Genomic DNA, 19,154 nt, shown 5'->3' with positions numbered 1-19,154 from the left:
GAGAGTTAGGAGCAGAACATGCCTTGTGTGACCCTCAGGTGGCCGCTGAGAGCCCTCAGAGGAGGATCCTCCACTGGCAGGGTGGTTATGACCAAAGCAAAGCCTTGATCACTCGGCATTTCTGAGATGAGGTAACTTGGTGAAGGTCGTAGAATCTTAGCATTTTATACCTGCAAAATGCTTCACAGGTCATCTAGTTCGATGCCGCTCAGTTTGTAAATGAGAAGACTGAACTCCAGAAGAATTAAAATGCGTGTCCTGTACAGTCAAAAGAAAACCCCAGGTCTCCGGACTTTAAGGGTGCGCCCCTCCCACTGAACCTCACCGCCTCCTTAGCGTTCACCCAGGCGGTGGCCAGAGCAAGATCCCCTCTCGGCGCCTGCGGCGGCCCCTCCTCTTCTGAGTCATTGGATTTGCAGCAGAGAATTGTCTCCAGGCCCTGCCATTTACTCATTACAAAGTAAAGAGGTTGAAACTTTTCAGCCTCAGGACAGGCTAATGCACTGAGGGACTTAGGCACATTCTCAGATCCGGAAAAATTTTTCTTGATTCTCTATCCTTGCCTCTCTTCTCATCCACGGTCCTCTTTCCGGGGTCTTCGGCGTCTCATGAAGGCCTCTGGGCCTGGTCTCATCCCAAAATTCTCCCTCCTGCTTCCTCTCAGTCAAATGCTCTTCAGATGGGACTGATCTAATAATGTAGAAAGAAAAAAATCAAGCTCAGCACATGAGTTACCTATGGCTGCATAACAACTTACCCCGAAACTTAATGGCTTAGAAGAACAAATTTAACTCACAGCTTCTGTGGGTCAGGAGTCCAGGCGCTGTTTAGCTGGGTCCTCACAAGCTGAGGGTCAGGGTTTCTCACAAGGTTACAGTCACCTCAAGCCTCAACAGATCGCGTCGTCGTTGGCAGGATTCCTCGTGGGTTGTTGGATTGAGGGCCACAGTTCAATGCCGGCTGATGGCCGGAAGGCACCCTCAGTTCCTTGCCAGGTGGGCCTCTCCACAGGGCAGCTCACAAGATGGCAGCTGGCTTCCTTAGCATGAGCAGGGGCAAGAGCGGGAGAGAATATGTGTGGACAAGACAGAAGTCATGGTCTTTTATCAACTGATCTCAGAAATGACATCCCATTGGCCTGATTGATCAGAAGCAGTCACTACACCCAGCCCACGTTCAAGGGGAGGGGATAACACCAGAGGTGACTACAGGGAGGGAGGGTGTCACTGGAGGCCTCCTCAGAGGTCTGCCCGCCACAGTTACCTAGTTGAAGTATTTCACATAAAGCTTTATTGATGACGATAGATTTAGTCCTCCCCGGAGATCATTGCCCACTCTGGCTACGTTCCCACTTTCCATTACAGAAGAAAAAGGGTCAGAAACTTGATACACCTCATTGTCATTTAACAACTATTTATTAAGCCTTTACATGTGGTAAGCACAATGGTAAGGAAGATAAATTTGACGGGTGAGATTACGGCTGTACAGGGTTCTGAGGGAGGTGACAATGAAGCAGACAGCTGGAAGACCAGTGGGAGCTGGTCAGACACCACAGAGGGGGTAGTGCTTCTGGCACAGAGAACAGCAAGTAGAGGCCTGAAGGCAAGAGCGAGTGCAGTCCTTTCAGTAGATGGTTGTTGTCTAAACCGACCAGGAGCAGAGTCAGTTGACCTCCGTTGCACCAACATATGCCTCATTCCAGATCAACCCCATTCCGGATCCCTCAGCTTCGGGCCTGGCTGAAGTACCTGCATATCGATTACCTATGACTTGTGCCTCTCCCGGGGCCTTTGGGATTTACTGCCCCACAAGGATGCCAAACCGGCATTGCTCTGCTGGACCCAGAATGCACATAGGGTTCCTGACAGCTCCATCCTAGCATTGCTTTAATCCAACATGATCCTAAAGCCAAGGGCTGAAGTTTGAGATCCATGGGGAAAATTATGCCTTCCCAGCGGTCTGAGCTTTTCTCTTTCTACTGCTCTGAACAAAGACAATGTCAGGAGTCTGGTTTCTATCTTCCTCAGAAGGCATGTCCTGGGCAGTGATCCCAGGAAGGGGGCCTGATTATTTTCAAGCTGATGGTGGGCAGTAGGTTTCATTTCCTGATCCTAGAGATTTAGCCACATGTGGCTGTCTACCCCTGTCCATCCCTCTTACTTCATTCCCCATCATCATTTTCCTGTTAAAATATTTGCAGAGGTTCAGCTTCATGTTCTTAAAAAGCAACCTATTTGTTCATCTCCGGTCTTAACGACTGTGACACTCAGTCCTTGGGTGGCGATGCCTGGCTCCAGTCTCACCAAGATTTATTGAGTACTTGCCACATGTTTAATGCTGGGTTGGACAGCATAACTGTCCAGATAACTGTCCAGATAACTGTCATACAGTGAAGTGAATTTGAATTTCACAGGCCACATACTTAGGGAAAAAAATTATTTAAGTGGCCTTAATTTCCCTCTTGAGCGCTCACTTTCTGAGGTGGGCACTTAGTCTGGGCATTTCTAGGAAAACTCTGAAGCCAGTCATTTCAGAGATTCTTATCCCCCTTCCTGCACCCAAAATGAATGCTCCACCTTGGGGCCTTTTGCTGGGTGCTGTGGCATCAGTGGAGGAGTGTCCATAGCTCCAAGTTGACCTGTGCTGAGGCCATCATATCCTTTGCTTGTGGCCAGGCCTGGTTCTCGTGGGCAGCACCCTCCATTCGGTGGCTGAGGCATCTGAGTTCGTAGACTCCCCCAGCATCCAAGGTCCACACCTGACCTCACCGAGGCTCTAACTCCTCTGTGATGGAGAGACAGCTTTGGGCTCATTGCTTCTCACAGTATCAGCCTATGGGAAGCTATTGGCTGCATGGGGTCCTTCCTTGAGGCTGCCCAGGCAACCCAAAAAACGACCTTTATTCTGTTCCCCTCAGCCCTGGGAAGGCCCAGGAAAGGCCTGGGCATTGCCAGTATCCACCACTTCTGTGATCTCCTACATCCCACACTGTGCTGGCTCAGGACTTTCCTGCAAAGCCAGGCCTCTGCATCAGACTTTCTTGCCTTCTCTGCAGATTCTCTCACCTTCTTCCCGGCTTCCTTATCTAGTTTGGATTGGGGCTGAAACTGCTAGGTCTGATTGCTCATAAGCACTTCCAAACTAGAATGAATTTTATGCTTTATTATTTGCCCCCTCTCCCATAAAAATGGCCAAAAAAGCAGAGGGTGATAATTACAGGGTGAAAGGTGGAGGTTTTTTCCCAAAATACAATGATTAATATGTGATAATGTTATCTGGACAAAACCAGACTCCTAAGGTTTATAAATTAGTCGGGAAGAAAAGATATATACCCTGAAAGAGTAAATAATAATAAATGTTTTATAACCACTGACAAAATAGAAGAGAATATTTCACAAGATAGAACATGTTGAATTGTCAATGGAAAATTATTACAAAAGTTAAACCGGGATAAAAACATCAAAAAGAGATTTCGTAGTATTCCGTTATATGGATTAACCACATTTTAAGGCATTCACCAGTCAGTAGACTTTGGGGTTATTTCCAATTTTGGCCTATTAAACTAAATGTTGCTAATAAACATTTGTGTACAAGTTTTGGATGAGCATATGTTTTTATTTCTCTTGGGTACATACTCAGGAGTGAAATTGCTGGGTCATATGGTAAGTTTACATTTAACATTTTAAGAAACTGCCAGACTGTCTTCCAAAGTGGTTGTACCATTTTACAGTCCCATCAACAGTGTACAAGGGTTTCCCTTTTCCCACATCCTTGTCAGTCTTTTTTATTGTAGCTATTTCAGTCGGTAAGTGGTATCTCTTTGTGATTTCAGTTTTCATTTCCCTGAGTACTCATGTTGAGCATTTTTCATGTAATTTTTAGCTCATTTGTATATCTTATTTCATGAAATGTCTATTCAAGTCTTTGCCTATTTTGTAATTGGGTTGCCTGTCTTATTATTCAGTTACAAGAGTTTTTTTTATATGTTCTAGACACAGGTTCTTTTTTTATAATTTATTCTATATTTATTTCAGCTTTATTGAAGTATAATTGACATATAAGATTGTAAGATATTTAAAGTATACATTATAGGGACTTAATAAACCTATACATGGTGAAAGGATTTCCCCATCTAGTTAATTAACACATCCATCACCTCACATATTTATCTTTTTTGTGTGTGTGAGAACATTTAAGTTGTTCTCTCTTAGCGAATTTCAACTATACAATAGTATATTACCAACTGTAGTCACCATGTAATATTAGATCCTCCGACCTTATGTTTTAGCCGGAAGTTTACACCCTTTTACCAACCTCTCCCTATTCCCCCACCACTCAGCCCCTGGCAACTACTTTTCTACTCTCAGTTTCTGAGTGTGACTTTTTTTTAGATTCCACATATTGATGATACCATGAAGTGTTTGTCTTTCTTTGTCTGGTTTATTTCACTTACCATAAATAACACAGCAGGATTTCCTTCTTTCTCATGGCTGAATAATATTCCATTGTACATATATACCATATCTTCTTTGTCCATTTATCTGTTGATGGACACTTAGGTTGTTGGCATATCCTAGCTATTGTGAATAATGCTGCAGTGAACAAGTGTATATGGAGTTCAAACATCTCTTCAAGATTCTGTTTTCATTTTCTTTTTTTTTTTTTAATTTATTTGGCTGTGCCAGGTCTTAGTTGTGGCACGCAAGATCTTTGTTGCAGTGTGTGGGATCTTTTAGTTGCCACATGCAGGATTTTTTAGTTGCAGCATGTGGGATCTTTAGTTGTGGCATGTGGGATCTAGTTCCCTGACCAGGAATCAAACCTGGGCCCCCGCATTGGGAGCACGGAGTCTTAACTGCTGGACCACCAGGGAAGTCCCTGTTTTCATTTTCTTTGGATATATACCCAGAAGTGGGATTATTGGATCATATGGTTGTTCTATTTTTCATTTTTTGAGGAAAAAGGCCGCTTTGCCTAGTGGCTGCACCAGTTTACCTTCTCACCAGTAGTGCGCAAGCGTTCCCTTTTCACCATGCCCTCGCCAACACTTTTTTTTTCTTTTTTTTTTTTCTGGTTGCATTGGGTCTTCGTTGCTGCGTGAGGGCTTTCTCTAGTTGCGTCGAGCAGGGGCTGCTCTTCGTTGTGGTGCGCGGGCTTCTCATTGCAGTGGCTTCTCTTGTTGCGGCGCACAGGCTTCAGTATTTGTGGCACGCAGGCTCAGTAGTTGTGGCACACAGGCTTAGTTGCTCCACGGCATGTGGGATATTCCCGGACCATGGATCGAACCCGTGTCCCCTGCATTGGCAGGCGGATTCTTAACCACTGCACCACCAGGGAAGTCCCGAGGTGGCTTCTCTTGTTGCGGAGCACAGGCTCTAGGTGCGCGGGCTTCAGTAGTTGTGGCACACGGCCTCAGTAGTTGTGGCTCACGGGCTCTAGAGCACAGGCTCAGTAGTTGTGGCGCACGGGCTTAGTTGCTCCGCGGCATGTGGGACCTTCCCGGACCAGAGATCGAACCTGTGTCCCCTGCATTGGCGGGCAGATTCTTAACCACTGCACCACAAGGGAAGTCCCTGGACCTTTGGATTTGTTTTCACTTTTTGGCTATTATGTATAATGCTGCTATGAACACTTGTGTACAAATTTTTGGGTATACATAGATTTTCATTTATCTCCAGTATATACATGTAGGAGTGGAATTGTTGGGTCATATGGTAGTCAATGTTTAAACTTTTGAGGAACTGCCAAACTGTTTTCTAAAGCAGCTGCACCATTTTTATATTCCTACTAGCAGTTTATGAGCATTTTGATTTCTCCACATTCTTGTCAACACTTGTTATTATCTGTCTTTTTTATTATAGCCATCTTAGTGAGTGTGAAGTTGTATCTCATTGTGGTTTTTTGGGTTTTTTTGGTTTTGTGTTTGTTTGTTTTGTTTTTTGGCTGCATTGGGTCTTCGTTGCAGTGTGCAGCCTTTCTCTAGCTGCGGCAAGCGGGGGCTACTCTTCGTTGCGGTGCACGGTCGTTGCGGTGGCTTCTCTTGTTGTGGAGCACAGGCTCTAGGTGCCTGGGCTTCAGTAGTTGCAGCACGCGGGCCCTAGAGCGCGTGGGCTTCAGTAGTTGCAGTGCGTGGTCTCAGTAGTTGTGGCACGCAGGCTCCAGAGCGCAGGCTCAGTAGTTGTGGTGCACGGGCTTAGTTGCTCCGCGGCATGTGGGATCTTCCTGGACCAGGGATCAAACCTGTGTCCCCTACATTGGCAGGCGGATTCTTAACCACTGCACCACCAGGGAAGTCCCGCTCATTGTGGTTTTGATTTGCATTTCCCTAATGGCCAGTAATATTGAGCATCTTTTCATATGCTTATTGGATATTTGCATATCTTCTTTAGAGAAATGTCCATTCAGATCCTTTGCCTATTTTTAAATTAGGTTACCTGTCCTTTTATTATTGAGTGTAAGAGATCTTTTTTTTTTTTAATATTTGTTTATTTATTTAGGCTGCACCAGGTCTTAGTTGCGGTACATGGGATCTTCCTTGCAGATCTTCTTAGTTGCAGCACGCGAACTCTTAGTTGTGGCATGCATGCAGGAACTAGTTCCCCGACCAGGGATCGAACCCGGGCCCCCTGCATTGGGAGCGCAGAGTCTTACCCACTGGACCACCAGGGAAGTCCCAAGAGATCTTTATATATTCTTTTTTTTAATTAATTTTTTCATTGAAGTATAGTTGATTTACAATGTTGTGTAGATATTCCTAATATAAGTCCCTTATGAGATATATGATTTGCAAACATTTTTCCCATCCTCTGAATTTTTTTCACTTTCTTAAAGGTGTCCTTTAAAAATAGTTTTTAATTTTAATGAAGTCGAATTTATCTGTTTTTCTTTTGTAGTATATACTTTTTGTGTCATATCTGAAAAGTCATTGTCTAATCTTTCCTTCTAAGAGTTTTATAATTTTAGTTCTTATATTTGGTATGATCCATTTTAAGTTAGTTTTTGTATATAATGTGAGGTAAGGGTCTAAGTTCATATTTATTTTTATCATGGAAAGATCTCAAAAAGTATGCTAACTTTGCTGTACAGCAGAAATTAAACACAACATTGTAAATCAACTGTACTTCAGTGAACATTTTTTTAAAGTATGCTAGATGATAAAAGCAAATTGCAAAATGATATGTGCAGTATGATACCCGTTCATGCAAAATTTAAAGGCACGTAATGTCATATATTATTCATAATTACATATGTACACATAGGTAAAAAGTTTCACACCAAAACCTTTGACAGTGGCTGCCTCTGAAGGGAAGAGAGGAGGGGACTGGAAAGAATTAGTAGTCAAAGGGGTCTTCAGATTTATCTGCAATGTTTTTAGGTTGGAATAAATTTGACACAATATTAATTATCAATTTGAGTGGTCTATTATGTTCCACTTTTAAGCTTTCTGTATTTTTTAAGTTTCTCAAATTAAAACACACAGACATGAATCAAAGCAAGAACGATGGAGAACAGACCATTTCCGTTTGGTCCGGCGCTCACACTGGGTGAAGCATTGAGCTGGGGCTTTGTGCACACAGCCTGTCAGCCTGTTCGAGGTGGCAGGTTCTGTTTGTACGTGGGGTTTCTGAGCCAGATCCCAAAAGATAATTATCTTCCTTTGAACTCATTTGCACACTTTGGCTTATATTTTCCCAGTTTTGCTTCCAAAGAAAACCCCGGTCTATATGCCACCCTCAGTTGCCCTTCCTCTGAAGAGCAGCAGAGCCCAAATCTCAGCGAGCTCCCTTTAACTGGAGTTTTAAAATTTCATCCCATTGCTCCAAGCTTTCTCCAAAACTGAGGCAGAGCCTCACAAGGAAAGTTTGGTTTCCACTAAACGTGTGTCCATTCTCACCTAGTCCCCACGGGATGGCTCACAGAAGACCTCACTGTGTGTGCTTGACGAGTGCAGCATGACGAGTGCAGCATGACGGGCCAGATGACCGGGCTCCTGGGAACAGCCTGCAGCTAGACTCCTGACCCGCAAACTCAGGCGCGCTCCCTGTGGCCTGGCAGCTGCAGAGGCACAGAACACGTGTCATTGCCCTTGAAGTAGAAGGGCTTGTTCCAGCATCTCCCGCTGATGAGCCGTGCAGTCTGACACAGAGCTCTTCCTCTCTTCATCCTTGTTTTTCTTCTGTAAAATGGATACAAGAAACATGTGCCCCTTCTACTCACAAGGTGTTATGAGGATCAAATGAAATAATGTGCCTGAATGTGTTTGCAAACAAAAATCAAAGATGTTTGTATATTATTTCCCAGCTGTGTGACCCCAGCCCCTCCCAGACCCTCCAACCAGCTGCTCTGCTCCATCTGTCCACCTGGAAGGCCCCCCTCCCTGTGCGCGCCTCTGCCCCTTTCCCTCCCGCTTTTAGTCCGTTCTTCAGTGTTCCCGCTGCCTCTTCTCCCTCCTCCCCCTTTGTTCTCTCCCCTTCTCCCTTTCCTTCCCTTTTCTTCCTCTCACCAGTGTTGGAGGCAGCCTGGCTCCTTCCTTTCAAATGTGATCGTGCACCGCATTGCACCACTGAACTGAAGCCCTGGGCTGGCTCAGGTTGACGGAAAAAAAGGACTTTCCCCTTCCTCAAAGAGGTAAGGCACCTGAGATGACATGTTTTATCTCTTTGATTCTCCCAGGCTCAGGCCACAGGATCGCCGCATACGTCGCCCACTCACGGAGGCGGCCGCCCAATGCCCATGCCCGTGCGCTCCACCTCCGCCGGCTCCACACCCACCCACTGCCCCCAGGACCCGCTGAGCGGAGTCGGCGGGGACGTGCAGGAGGCCTTCGCCCAGGGTGAGTCCGGGAGCAGAGTATAATGGAGCGCTGAGGGGGTTTGGAAACGTGGACAAGATTCCTACTGAGGTTTTCCCAGTTTCTTTTCTTTTGTGCACTTTGCTTTAAATGATCAGATTTTCACATACAGTAAAAATAAGCCAAGCGCTGACCCCTTCTCATTAGATGGGCCGGTCTGCAATGGGAGGTCTGCAGGCTTTGTACATGTGCGAAGTACAGGCCTCCTGGGCTTCTGTGCTCTTTTTTCTGGGTTGTGGGAAGTGCCTTGTCCTCTGGGCTTTGCCTCCTCCGGAGGAACTGGATGGAAGCATTCCCGAAGTCGGGTGCTCGGCCTGGAAAGTCTTTAGAGCAAACAAGAGAAGGAGTGGAACTCTAAACGGGACCTTGCTGAAGCCTCCTTGTCCGTGGAGCTAACGGCCAGCGACGTTATGTGGTTGGGGGAAGACAAGGCAGCTCAGGAAGTCTTCTTGGGGCGGAGACAAGAGCAGGGAGGTGGAGCTGGCGAGTAAGTCCTGCCTGAGCATTTGTTCTAGAATCCACCTCCTTTGATTGTGGCTGAGAAGTATGGAGTTGACAGGGTCCTGCTCTTCAGGTAGAGAAGAGGGAGGAGGACCACAGACCTGGGTACCGGTGCTCCTGACGGCCTGGGAGTGGGCAGAGCTGCTCGGCCCATCTCCCCCTAGGAATTCTGCCTTGAGTCCCAGGGCCCCGCCGACCGAGGCGTTCGCTCAGCTCTCTCCCCCTGACCCACCCGGCATCGCCATCTGCTCTGACTGCCCTCAGGTACGAGGAGAGACCTCCGCAATGACCTGCTGGTGGCTGCTGACTCCATCACCAGCACCATGTCATCCCTGGTGAAGGAGCTCCACTCAGGTGACGCCCACAGCGCCCGCCCAGCCTCCCACCTCCCCCTCTGCGCCCTCCTCGCTGCCTCACTGCGTGGTAAAGCGTCTCCCTCATTTCACCACGCAGTCTTCTTGCCTTCCAGGGATGCGCTGGATGCCTTCATCCTGGGAGCCTCTCTCCCACACGTGATCACATAGAGATAATCACACATTTAGGTTCCTCTTAAGAGTATGCCCTATGGAGCAAACACAATTCCGACTTTAAAGAAATTCAGCTCAGTTAGGCCCCTTCCTCACTTAATTTGTCTTCCATCTGTGCTTCCTCCACAGCTGATCTTTCCTTAGGCCTGCTCAGCTGTCTCGCTCCAGAGCTTTCCTGGATGACTGGAACCGCATCAGCTGCAAAAGCTTCTGGACTTTCTCCCGGCTGCCTTTCTGCTCTCTCCTAGTCTCTCCTTTTGTCCATGACGGGGCTCTGATTTCACTGGAAGTTCATGACCTGAGTCTGTTGCTTCCTTCGTTCCTCATGTTCAGTCTTATCTATGACTTCTTTTTCTGTCTGTCTGTCTGTCTCTTAGCTTTCAGTGATTTTCCAGAGACCCTTACCTCATGGCATATTTCCCCTTACATAATACCCAGGAAGGAGAGAAGAAATAGAAGGCCATTCCCATATCAGCATGTCTTCAAGAATCCCCATGATTACATCAGTTTTGAAGCCGTCAGATATTTTGCTAATCTTTTTTATGGTGGTCGGATTCCCATGTTATATATTAAACAAACAGATTCCCTTCCTAAGTGCTGTGGGTCACTCATACAGATGGCCCTCTTTTGTGTCTTTCCACCTAATGTAATGCTTTTGGATACCTTGAACTAGCTTAACAAGGTTATTGAATAAAAATATAAAGCAGGTTTTCCGTGAGCTATTCAGACACATGTACTTATTCAAACACAGTACATTGAAATCATCTGTGCATGCGCTTAGGGAAGGCGAGCCTTGTGTACTCCTTCAGACCTTTGTAGGAGAAAGCATATGCCTTTAGTGTTGTCATGGGACCAGGCCAAGGTCTGGCCCACGGCTTCGCTCTCAGATCTGCTGTTTTCATTTAGAAGAGAATAAGTGTGTGGCCTGTGTTGGTTTTTTCAGTACAGTTAAGATGCCAGTTCTCCTGTTCAGGCAGCATTACAGTAACACTGTCTCCGTTCTGGTACCATTTCTCAATCCCTTTTAGAAGCACTGCTCCCCTCCACACACACATAAACAGAAGAGATGACCACCTTTGAGATGACCTCATGGGTGCTTAGAAAGTCCCTTCCCTAATATAGCTCCCCACAGATGCCAGAAATCCCACTTCTGGAGGGAATTTCTTAGGGGATTTCAGGCCATGGAAATTAACCACACTCATGCCTCATGGCCACGTATTAGGGTTTGTGCAAAATGAGTGGTTCATGAGCTCATCACACTAGTTTGGGTGGTAACTAGACATCATTAAACACAAAGCACATAGAGACCAAACAGCTTCATAATAAGTAAGGGTATGGGATACTCAGCAATCTCTCCTAGTAAGAAAGGATAGTTTTAACAAAACTATGTAATGTATTTGAAAGGTACCTTAGAGATCACATTGTCCACTCCCCTTACTTTAGAAATGCAGTGAGTGATTATCAGAAAAGAGATTTGCCTAAAGTTACACAGCTTGAAGGGGCAAAGCTGGTCCTAGAGCTTAGGTCTGAACATTAAGCCGATGCTCTTACCACCACACTGTCTTTATCCCCACACAGGACAAGGGATCATATCTGCAATCCCACGAGGGCCCCTTTCACTGATGCTCCACTCTCCCAAGCCCTGAAGTCCACGGTAGATGTGGACTAGGCCCACACGTGTCACAGTATCTCTATCAAACACAGAGGTAAACTCCCTTTACATGCAAGGCTGCCTGTTTCTCAGTGAGTGGAAGAGCCCAACACCAACATGTTTTTTTGTGTGTTTTTTTTTTTAATTTTTTTAATTTATTTTTTTGGCTGCGTTGGGTCTTCGTTGCTGTGCGTGGGCTTTCTCTAGCTGCGGCGAGCGGGGGCTACTCTTTGTTGCAGTGCGCGGGCTTCTCGTGGTGGCTTCTCTTGTTGCGGAGTACGGGTTCTAGGCGCGCAGGCTTCAGTAGTTGCGGTGCACAGGCTCTAGGGTGGGCGGGCTTCGGTAGTTGCAGCATGCGGGCTCAGTAGTTGTGGCTCGCAGGCTCTAGAGCGCAGGCTCAGTAGTTGTGGCGCACGGGCTTAGTTGCTCCGCAGCATGTGGGATCTTCGTGGACCAGGGCTCGAACCCACGTCCCCTGCATTGGCAGGCAGATTCTTAACCACTGCGTCCCCAGGAAGTCCCCAACCTGTTTTTACCATCACTGTCGAGATTTTCATGAGGATGAGATTAGGTGCTCAAATTATCTTCCATGTATTCTGTACAGCGTGGGCATACTGTTTATATCCATAGCTTGCCCTTCTCATCTTTTCTGAAATCTTTTCACAAATGATGGACTCTTAGAGTTGGAAAGGATCTTGGAAGTCATTTCATCCAGCTTGCTGCCTGATATAAAAGTCCTCTGTTTGAATATTTCCAGCGAGTTCATTCATGAGCAGCTCTCCTCACTGGGAAGTTCTTCCTTATCAGGGAGCCAAAATCTTCCTTTCTACAGCGAATTGATCCTCATTCCACCCCCTAAAGCTACCCAGAGTGAGCTCAGTCCCTCCTCTCATGTTAGCCTTTCCAGTATTTGATGGCACATCACGTGGCTCTCCCGCAGCCTCTCCTCTTTAGGCAGCCGTTCACAGTTCCTTCAGCCATTCCTCACGTGACGTGGGTTTCACTTGACCATCCCGTGTGCCCAAGTGTTGCAAGGCCCTGGTTCAAAGTGAGTTTCCAGGGCTGAGAACGTCTCCACATTGCCAGGGGTCTTCCCTCTGCCCCCCGCTCCGCCCCCAGCACAGTGAGCTCTGCCACCTCCCTGAGCAGGCCCCAGGGAAAGTAACCTTAGATGGCATTAGCTTTTTTCCACACAGCCACTTTGCACTGTTCAGTCATTTTAAGTTTGTCATCAGCTAAAACCCGTTTTTTGTTTGTTTGTTTTGGTTTTTTTAACGGAAGCCAGTGTTCATCTAGGTATTCCCTGCTGTACACTTTTACGGTTGTTTTCTTGAACCTGAATGCAAGGTATTAGCCATATACCTAGTAGATATCATCACCTTAGAGAAGCCAGCAATAGAGCCAGAAGCTGGGCGGGTGACGTCAGACTGCACTGCTTCTCTGGGCTCAGGGCTTATGGGGACATGATGCTGGGGCATGGACCACACAGGGTGCAGACTAGGTGATTTCAGCACCCTTGGAGGCCTGAAGCCATGAGCTTTTAGCTAGGGTTTCATCCCAAGCCTCCTAAGCTACTCACTTCTCCCTCCTCCTATGCTTCTACTGTGCTGAAGGGTCACTGGCCTCCTTGGACTTGTTTTCACAGCAGGGGAAGGTGCAGAGGAAGAAGAAGAGAAGATGCAGAATGGGAAAGACAGAGGTAAAGGCAGCTCCACAGGACCCCTAGTCTGAATGGGAGCCAGAGCCCTAGCCCCTGAACGAAATCCCCCTCTCCCTTTTGTTTCTGCCTTCCTTCCTGCTGCCACCTTTCCCCAAAGCTTTCAGACCCCCACGGATCCTTCTCCCTACTTTTCCCAACTGACCATCAAGTTTTTCCCTAGAGGTGGTTGTGTCAGTGGGTCAACAAAAGCTTCCTGATTTCCTGACACTATGATAGATGGATGGGATACAGGAAGTAGACACAAGTAAAACACAAAACGTGACCCCTTGCCTCAAGGAGTTTATAATATAGTTAGGAGAGCAAAATTAAGATATGCAAAATAAATAGGAGATAAAAGGAAGTGGCAGGAAAAGTTAGTCATCGAACTTTGAGTGTATGATTATAAGTACAAGAAGAGTTTCTGAAAAGGCAGAGATTATTGTGGACAGAATAGCCAAATGGTTTTGTGGCTTCTCAGAGGAATTAAAAGCAATAGAGAAAGGTATCAGCACGGGACAGTAATGCTTCCTCATTTTATTGTATATAAAACCTTCTTAATAACTTATGTTCAAAAGAGCTGTGCTAAATGATTTCCATGTATAATCTCATTCAGTCCTCAACAACCTGGTGAGATATGTAATATAATGATACCCCATTTTACCAATGAGGAAATAGGCTCAGAGAAATTTAGATCAACTAGCTATTAAGTGGTAAACATTGGATTTGAACTAGGTATTTCTCACTCCAAACTTCATGCTCTTAATCTTCATGTTTCTATGTTACCCTGAACAGATAACACAATTCTCTTTGGACATTTGAGAGTTAGCTGTTATTTCTGTGGTGTATTAATATGTCCAGTTGCTGGATTCCTTCAAAATATAAGCTCCACAAGGTAGAGACTTTGGTCTGTTTTGTTCAGGTTGTATCCCCAGTGCCTAGAACAGTGCCTGGCATGTAGTGGGATGTCAGTAGATTCATAAACGTAAGGAAATAAACAGGGTGGTGTGCAGGAGAGCACTTTGTCAGGGAGAGAGGCGGGTGGCTGCCCTGAGGAGGCTGTGGAGCGTGAGATGGAGCCGGCCCAGCTCTCTCGGGTCCCTGTTGTATGCTCTGCACGTAACGCACTCTTCCTGTTTGATTCCACGGCCCCATGAGGAAAGGATTCTAGACAGGGCTCAGGGTGGTTAAACAACGTAAGGCAGTAAGTGGCAGAGCCTGGACTCAGCCCAGGTGTCTCTAACGCCAGAGCCCATGCTTTAGTCTGAGCAGACTGCGAGACCACATGAAGGGAGAGAGGTCTTAAGGAAGGGTGGAAAGAAGTGGATACGGGAAAGGAAGTTGTGATGGGAAAGGGGGAGCATCTTGGGAGGGGGGTGTCCAGAGCTTTTACCCATAGTGGCTGGTGTGGATAAGAGGTGAGGTCTTTGGAGTTTGTCAGCAAGGACACTGGAATTGCCAAGGAAGAAACGGGGAGAAGAAAAACATACTCCAGGTGCTGAAATCATCGAGTGAGTCAGAGTGAGGCCTGGGAGAAAGTGGACGATAGCTATGATGAATTGCTGAGAATGATGTATTTGGCATGGCCGTCAAAAGGTCAGCAGTAGAGGGCAGCGGTGTTTGAAACATCCAGAAATGCGGCAAAGAAATGGAGAGAAGACTGACTTCCGCATACCGATGGGGGACTAGGAAGAAGGCAGGAGGGTTGTAGTGCAAGAGGTGAAGAGAAGAGGAGACACACAGAGATAGATTTACGCTTATGTAAACACATGCTGCAAACACATGCATGCACGCACACACAGTCCAACCAGATCCCGGCATTCATGTGGAATGTTCTTGGCTGAAGACATAACAGCTGCTTCTTTGGCCTCTCTTCCCTTATACCCCCCTCCCTTCCCAATAGCTTTTCCCATGGCCTTTCCTCAGTCTGCCCCACTCCCCCGAAGCACACAGAGGACTGTGCCTTGATCACTTGTGCCTTGCCCTGACCACAGACTCTAGCCTTAGACCTGGTTCAAGTCTGGATGTAGGCTCTGTCTCACACATGGACTGGGTATGGTTTCCCTTGTCTGGTACCTGGTACCCTCAGGGGCCCTCTGTCTTGGCACCTGTGTTGCCCTGTCAACATCTCTTCTTTCTTTGCACCTCTTGCTTTGTATGTCTATGTGAAATCTTTTCGTGAGAATGCCTGAATTTCTGTTTCTGTGGCTTTTAGGTGTCATCCCCAAGGGGAAGAGTATTAAGAGTTGGGGTGAGAGATGGGTAGGGTTTAAAAAGGATGTTTGACTCTCAACATTGTATAGGTCCTAGGATATGTCCCTATAGCTAACGTGTGGCTGTTATGTGGGTATAGTTCTAAAACCAAGTGTTTTTATGGATGGACCTTCTGATTCTCCACTGTGATCTAGGCGTGAGATTTTACTATAGACTGAGGTAGCAGTAACTACTGTCACCTAGGCATTAGAGGGCAATTAAGTATCAACCAGAAAGAACGATTTGCTTCTTTGGGGTTGAAATCATGCTGACATAATACAAACACAACTGGGTCAGCACCCTGTCAGGCATAGTCTGCTCAGCGCAAAAACTGTGAGAGCCAAATGGGCACTTTTGAAGAACTCACGACCCAGCCAGACTTCCCAACCACATTCATCTCTACCTCGGCCTCTCCCTGCCTACCCTGGCTCCCTGTCTGGCTGCACCCTGGGGAATGCTTCTGCTCCGCTGGATTCCCACTTTGCATCCCCTCACCTTGGGGGGTCAGTACTTGTAACCAAGACTATATAGATGAAACGCAGGCTAACATAACTTCCCCCATATTACTTCAGAGCCCTAAATTCGTCTCAGCTACTCCATGGCCTCATTTTCTGTCCCTGTGTCCTTCAGAATCACCTCTCCCAGAACCTGCCCCCACGGTGTTGGGAGCTATAAATCCAGTTTGCACACTTAACGCTAGTACGTGTCTGGTAGACTGACAGCGGTGGTCCTTGGTGAGAATAGATACAGGCTTTTGAGGGTACAGGCGATGGTTCAAGATTTCAGGGTGAACAAGAGTATGATTTAGTATCCCAAGCAGATACGTCTGCGGGAAGGAACTACTGCTCCTATCATAGTTTAAACCATTTTCACCTTGTTCACTTTCAGAACCACACGGACTGTGCCCCCTGATGTAACTGCTCCCTAGGTTTAAGGTAGATTCCTTTCTATTTTAGTATTATTGTCTTCCTCCTCCTGAGAGGCACTTGTTTCCATGGCTCTATTAGGTCAGTTGCAGTTGCTGGTTGTAGGTTGGGTGACTCCCCTCTGTTTTCATACCTGGTCGGGCAAAGTCGACCTACGAGGAGCAAAAGGGGAGAGGCAAGCCCAGGAGCCCATGAGTCAGGGAGGCCCCAGGAGAACATCCGGGTGGCGAAGAGACCCCGACTGTGACCTCAGTATATCGTTTGTGTCTGTGCTGCACAGGTTAGCGGAGGAGCCGGGACAGAGAGGAAGCGCGGGTGAGTACGGTGCTCTCTGCCCGCCCTACGGCCCCTTTCCCTCCGCCCTTTCCCTCCTCCCTTTCCCTCCTCCCTTTCCCTCCGCCCTTTCCCTCCGCCCTTTCCTCTCTCACACTTCCCAAGCCAGAGCCACCCCAACACGTGAGAGCCAAGTTGGGGTTTCCTTTATGAGCCCAGCTGCTCCTCTTCTCTGCTCAGCCCCGCCAGCATACCGGCTGGGCCGTCCTGCACTGCTGTGGGCCTGGGCCTCAGGCAGGCCTTGGTGTCACCTGTGTTGGGATGCAGGTGGCAGACCAGACGCCGCTGGCTGAAACCAGCTCTGGGAGCGGGCGTCAGAGGTCACTCCTGGGGCTGCCGCTGCCTCCTTGCTCCTGATTTCCCCCAGCCACTATCACTTCTCTCTGGGGGTCCACACCACAGCCAGCGCGGGATCACACTGACCCTGCAAAGCCGACCAAGTCGTTTCCCGTGATGCCTGGCCAAGCTGCACCTTCTCACTTCCTAAAACAAATTGATAGAAGTGCAGATTTCCTCACAGGCAAATGCCCATTGCCTTTAGGAATTAGTCTTTCACACTTTTCCATCTCAGGACCTTAACTTTTATCTAGTTCCAGTTCCAAGGTATTGCAGTTTCGGGACATGCGCTGCACACTGAAAGGAAGGGACGAAAATAATTGGACAACTAATCTGTTCAAGAGAAGGGTTCTTTCAAGGATAGATGCCTTTGGTGCAGCCTTGAGATTTCTCTTTATTTTTCAGTCTTTTCTTCCCTCCCCTCCCCCACCTCTTGTGTTTAAAAGTTAGGCCATCCTCCTCAGTTACAGATCTTCCAGGCAGAAAAGCCAGGGCTGCAGCCCATGATCCAGAAAAGGAACTTTCCCAGGCCCTTCTCAGCAGTCTTATCCTGGAGCAGCCTCTGGGCTTTTCCTGACACCCCCGCCTTCCCCCGTCTGCACCAACCCGTTGGTTCTGTCCTGCTCGCACTCCAGGACCTGCTGTCTCTGAGCCTCCACTGACTCAGGGATCGTGCAAGCTAAAGATGGGCAGTGCGAGCTGCGGAAATTCTCTCGGTGCCCTGGAAATCACGGACCCTCCAAGGCTGGGGCGGGCTTCTCCCTGAACTCACTGCGCATGCAGACGAGGCCCTTCCTGACAGCAGGCCTTGGCTGCCGCAGCCATGAGGCAGTCAGGAGCTGACTTGCCCTCGGGGAGCCTGTCAGAGCCCCTCTCCTCAGGGCACACAGGAACTGGGGGACGAGGACAGGCGTGTCTGCCACCTGGCCCACCCCTCTTCGTGCACATGAGGAAACTAAGGCCCACCACCCAGGAGCTTGGTGCCAGAACTGGAATCGGAGCTGGATCCTCTGCTCCTAGTGCTGTCCTCTGACCCCAGGAGGAATACTGAGAAACTCACCACTAGTGGAGAGTCAAATGAAAAGCCTGCACACTCAGGTGGACCCTTAGGTTCTGCTCTCTTCGGGCGTGAGGCTAGGGCTTTCTTCCCTTCCACTCAGTGCTTCTCAGCACATCTCTGACCTCTTTGCCCTTCTCCTCAGTCACAATTCTTCTTCCCATGAAACCACCACATTCCAAACCTTGCACTGCGAACACAGTTCTTTCTTTCCTGGAGACATTTCCTGACCCTGTGACCTAAGCAAGGACTCCAAAGACTCGAGATACCCCCAGAAAAGAGAATGCACCCTTCCCTAAAAGGGGGTGTGAGCACTGTCGCTCTTGGCACGTCCCGAGTTGAAAGGTAAGCGTCCCAACAGCGCCATCCCTGCACATTGTCTTGTCCCCAGCAGATGTTAGCAGCCTTTGCTCGGAGACCCTCGGCAGTGCCCGGGAGTCACAGCGCGTCTGTCCTGCACAGGCACGGGGGACGTGGAGTGCGCTGGCACCGACGCGAGCAAGGCGAGGTGTTTCCCCGGAGGTGCATTCGTGTCCATCTTTCCACCGCTCACCGGGACCAGGCTTGCAGGCTGCCAGATGTCACCACCCGCTGGGGCGAGGGGAGCCTAGACGGGGGGGACGTGGGAGGGACTGCTGGTGCTGCCTCGGGCACACCCCCCCACCTCGCCTAGTCCTGCATGAACTAGCATCTTCATCACTCCCCTCCGGGCATGGTCTCATCTCTGCAACAGGAATTTACTGGAGGTTGAAAAGAGAAAAGAAACAGCACGAATCTCCTGTGTGTGTGACCTGGTGGAGTTCTTGCTGGCGTCTCGCCAGCACTCGGGGTGCTCCCCAGGATGGGGGCACAAGTTTCCGCCTGACCTTTGACCTTTAAAAACCAACAGGTTTTCTTCCCTCTATCATGCAAAGACAGTTTCAGGCCCTGCTCAGTTCTACCAACATTCACACCCTGGCCACTGTGCTAAAAATAGCCTCCTTCCTTTCTCACTGCTTAGGCTTCCGCCCTGTTTGATGCCGC

At 48.0% G+C, this 19,154-nt stretch overlaps 1 protein-coding gene across 11 annotated transcripts in view; it reads left to right on the top strand.

Annotated features, from left to right (window-relative positions):
* The window catches only part of DTNB (dystrobrevin beta), a 249,854-nt gene extending 230,944 nt beyond the window's left edge, over positions 1–18,910 (top strand). Inside the window, exons 16-20 of one of the 11 annotated variants that reach the window (XM_061211409.1) lie at positions 8,674–8,833; positions 9,617–9,706; positions 13,144–13,229; positions 16,686–16,720; positions 18,594–18,910. In XM_061211409.1, coding sequence (XP_061067392.1) covers positions 8,674–8,833; positions 9,617–9,706; positions 13,144–13,229; positions 16,686–16,720; positions 18,594–18,804 — 582 coding nt within the window. In that variant the 3' untranslated portion in view covers positions 18,805–18,910. Of the gene's footprint in view, positions 1–8,673; positions 8,834–9,616; positions 9,707–10,008; positions 10,538–13,143; positions 13,230–16,685; positions 16,721–18,522 lie in introns of those variants that run through there. The other 10 variants (XM_061211415.1, XM_061211416.1, XM_061211413.1 and 7 more) reach the window with 10 other exon arrangements.
* Positions 18,911–19,154: the final 244 nt, after the last annotated feature.

The sequence above is a fragment of the Eubalaena glacialis genome, chromosome 14 (assembly GCF_028564815.1).
Source record: "Eubalaena glacialis isolate mEubGla1 chromosome 14, mEubGla1.1.hap2.+ XY, whole genome shotgun sequence".
Lineage (NCBI taxonomy): Eukaryota > Metazoa > Chordata > Mammalia > Artiodactyla > Balaenidae > Eubalaena > Eubalaena glacialis.
Note: the sequence above shows the minus strand (reverse complement) of the source record. Positions and strands in the feature narration are given on the sequence as shown.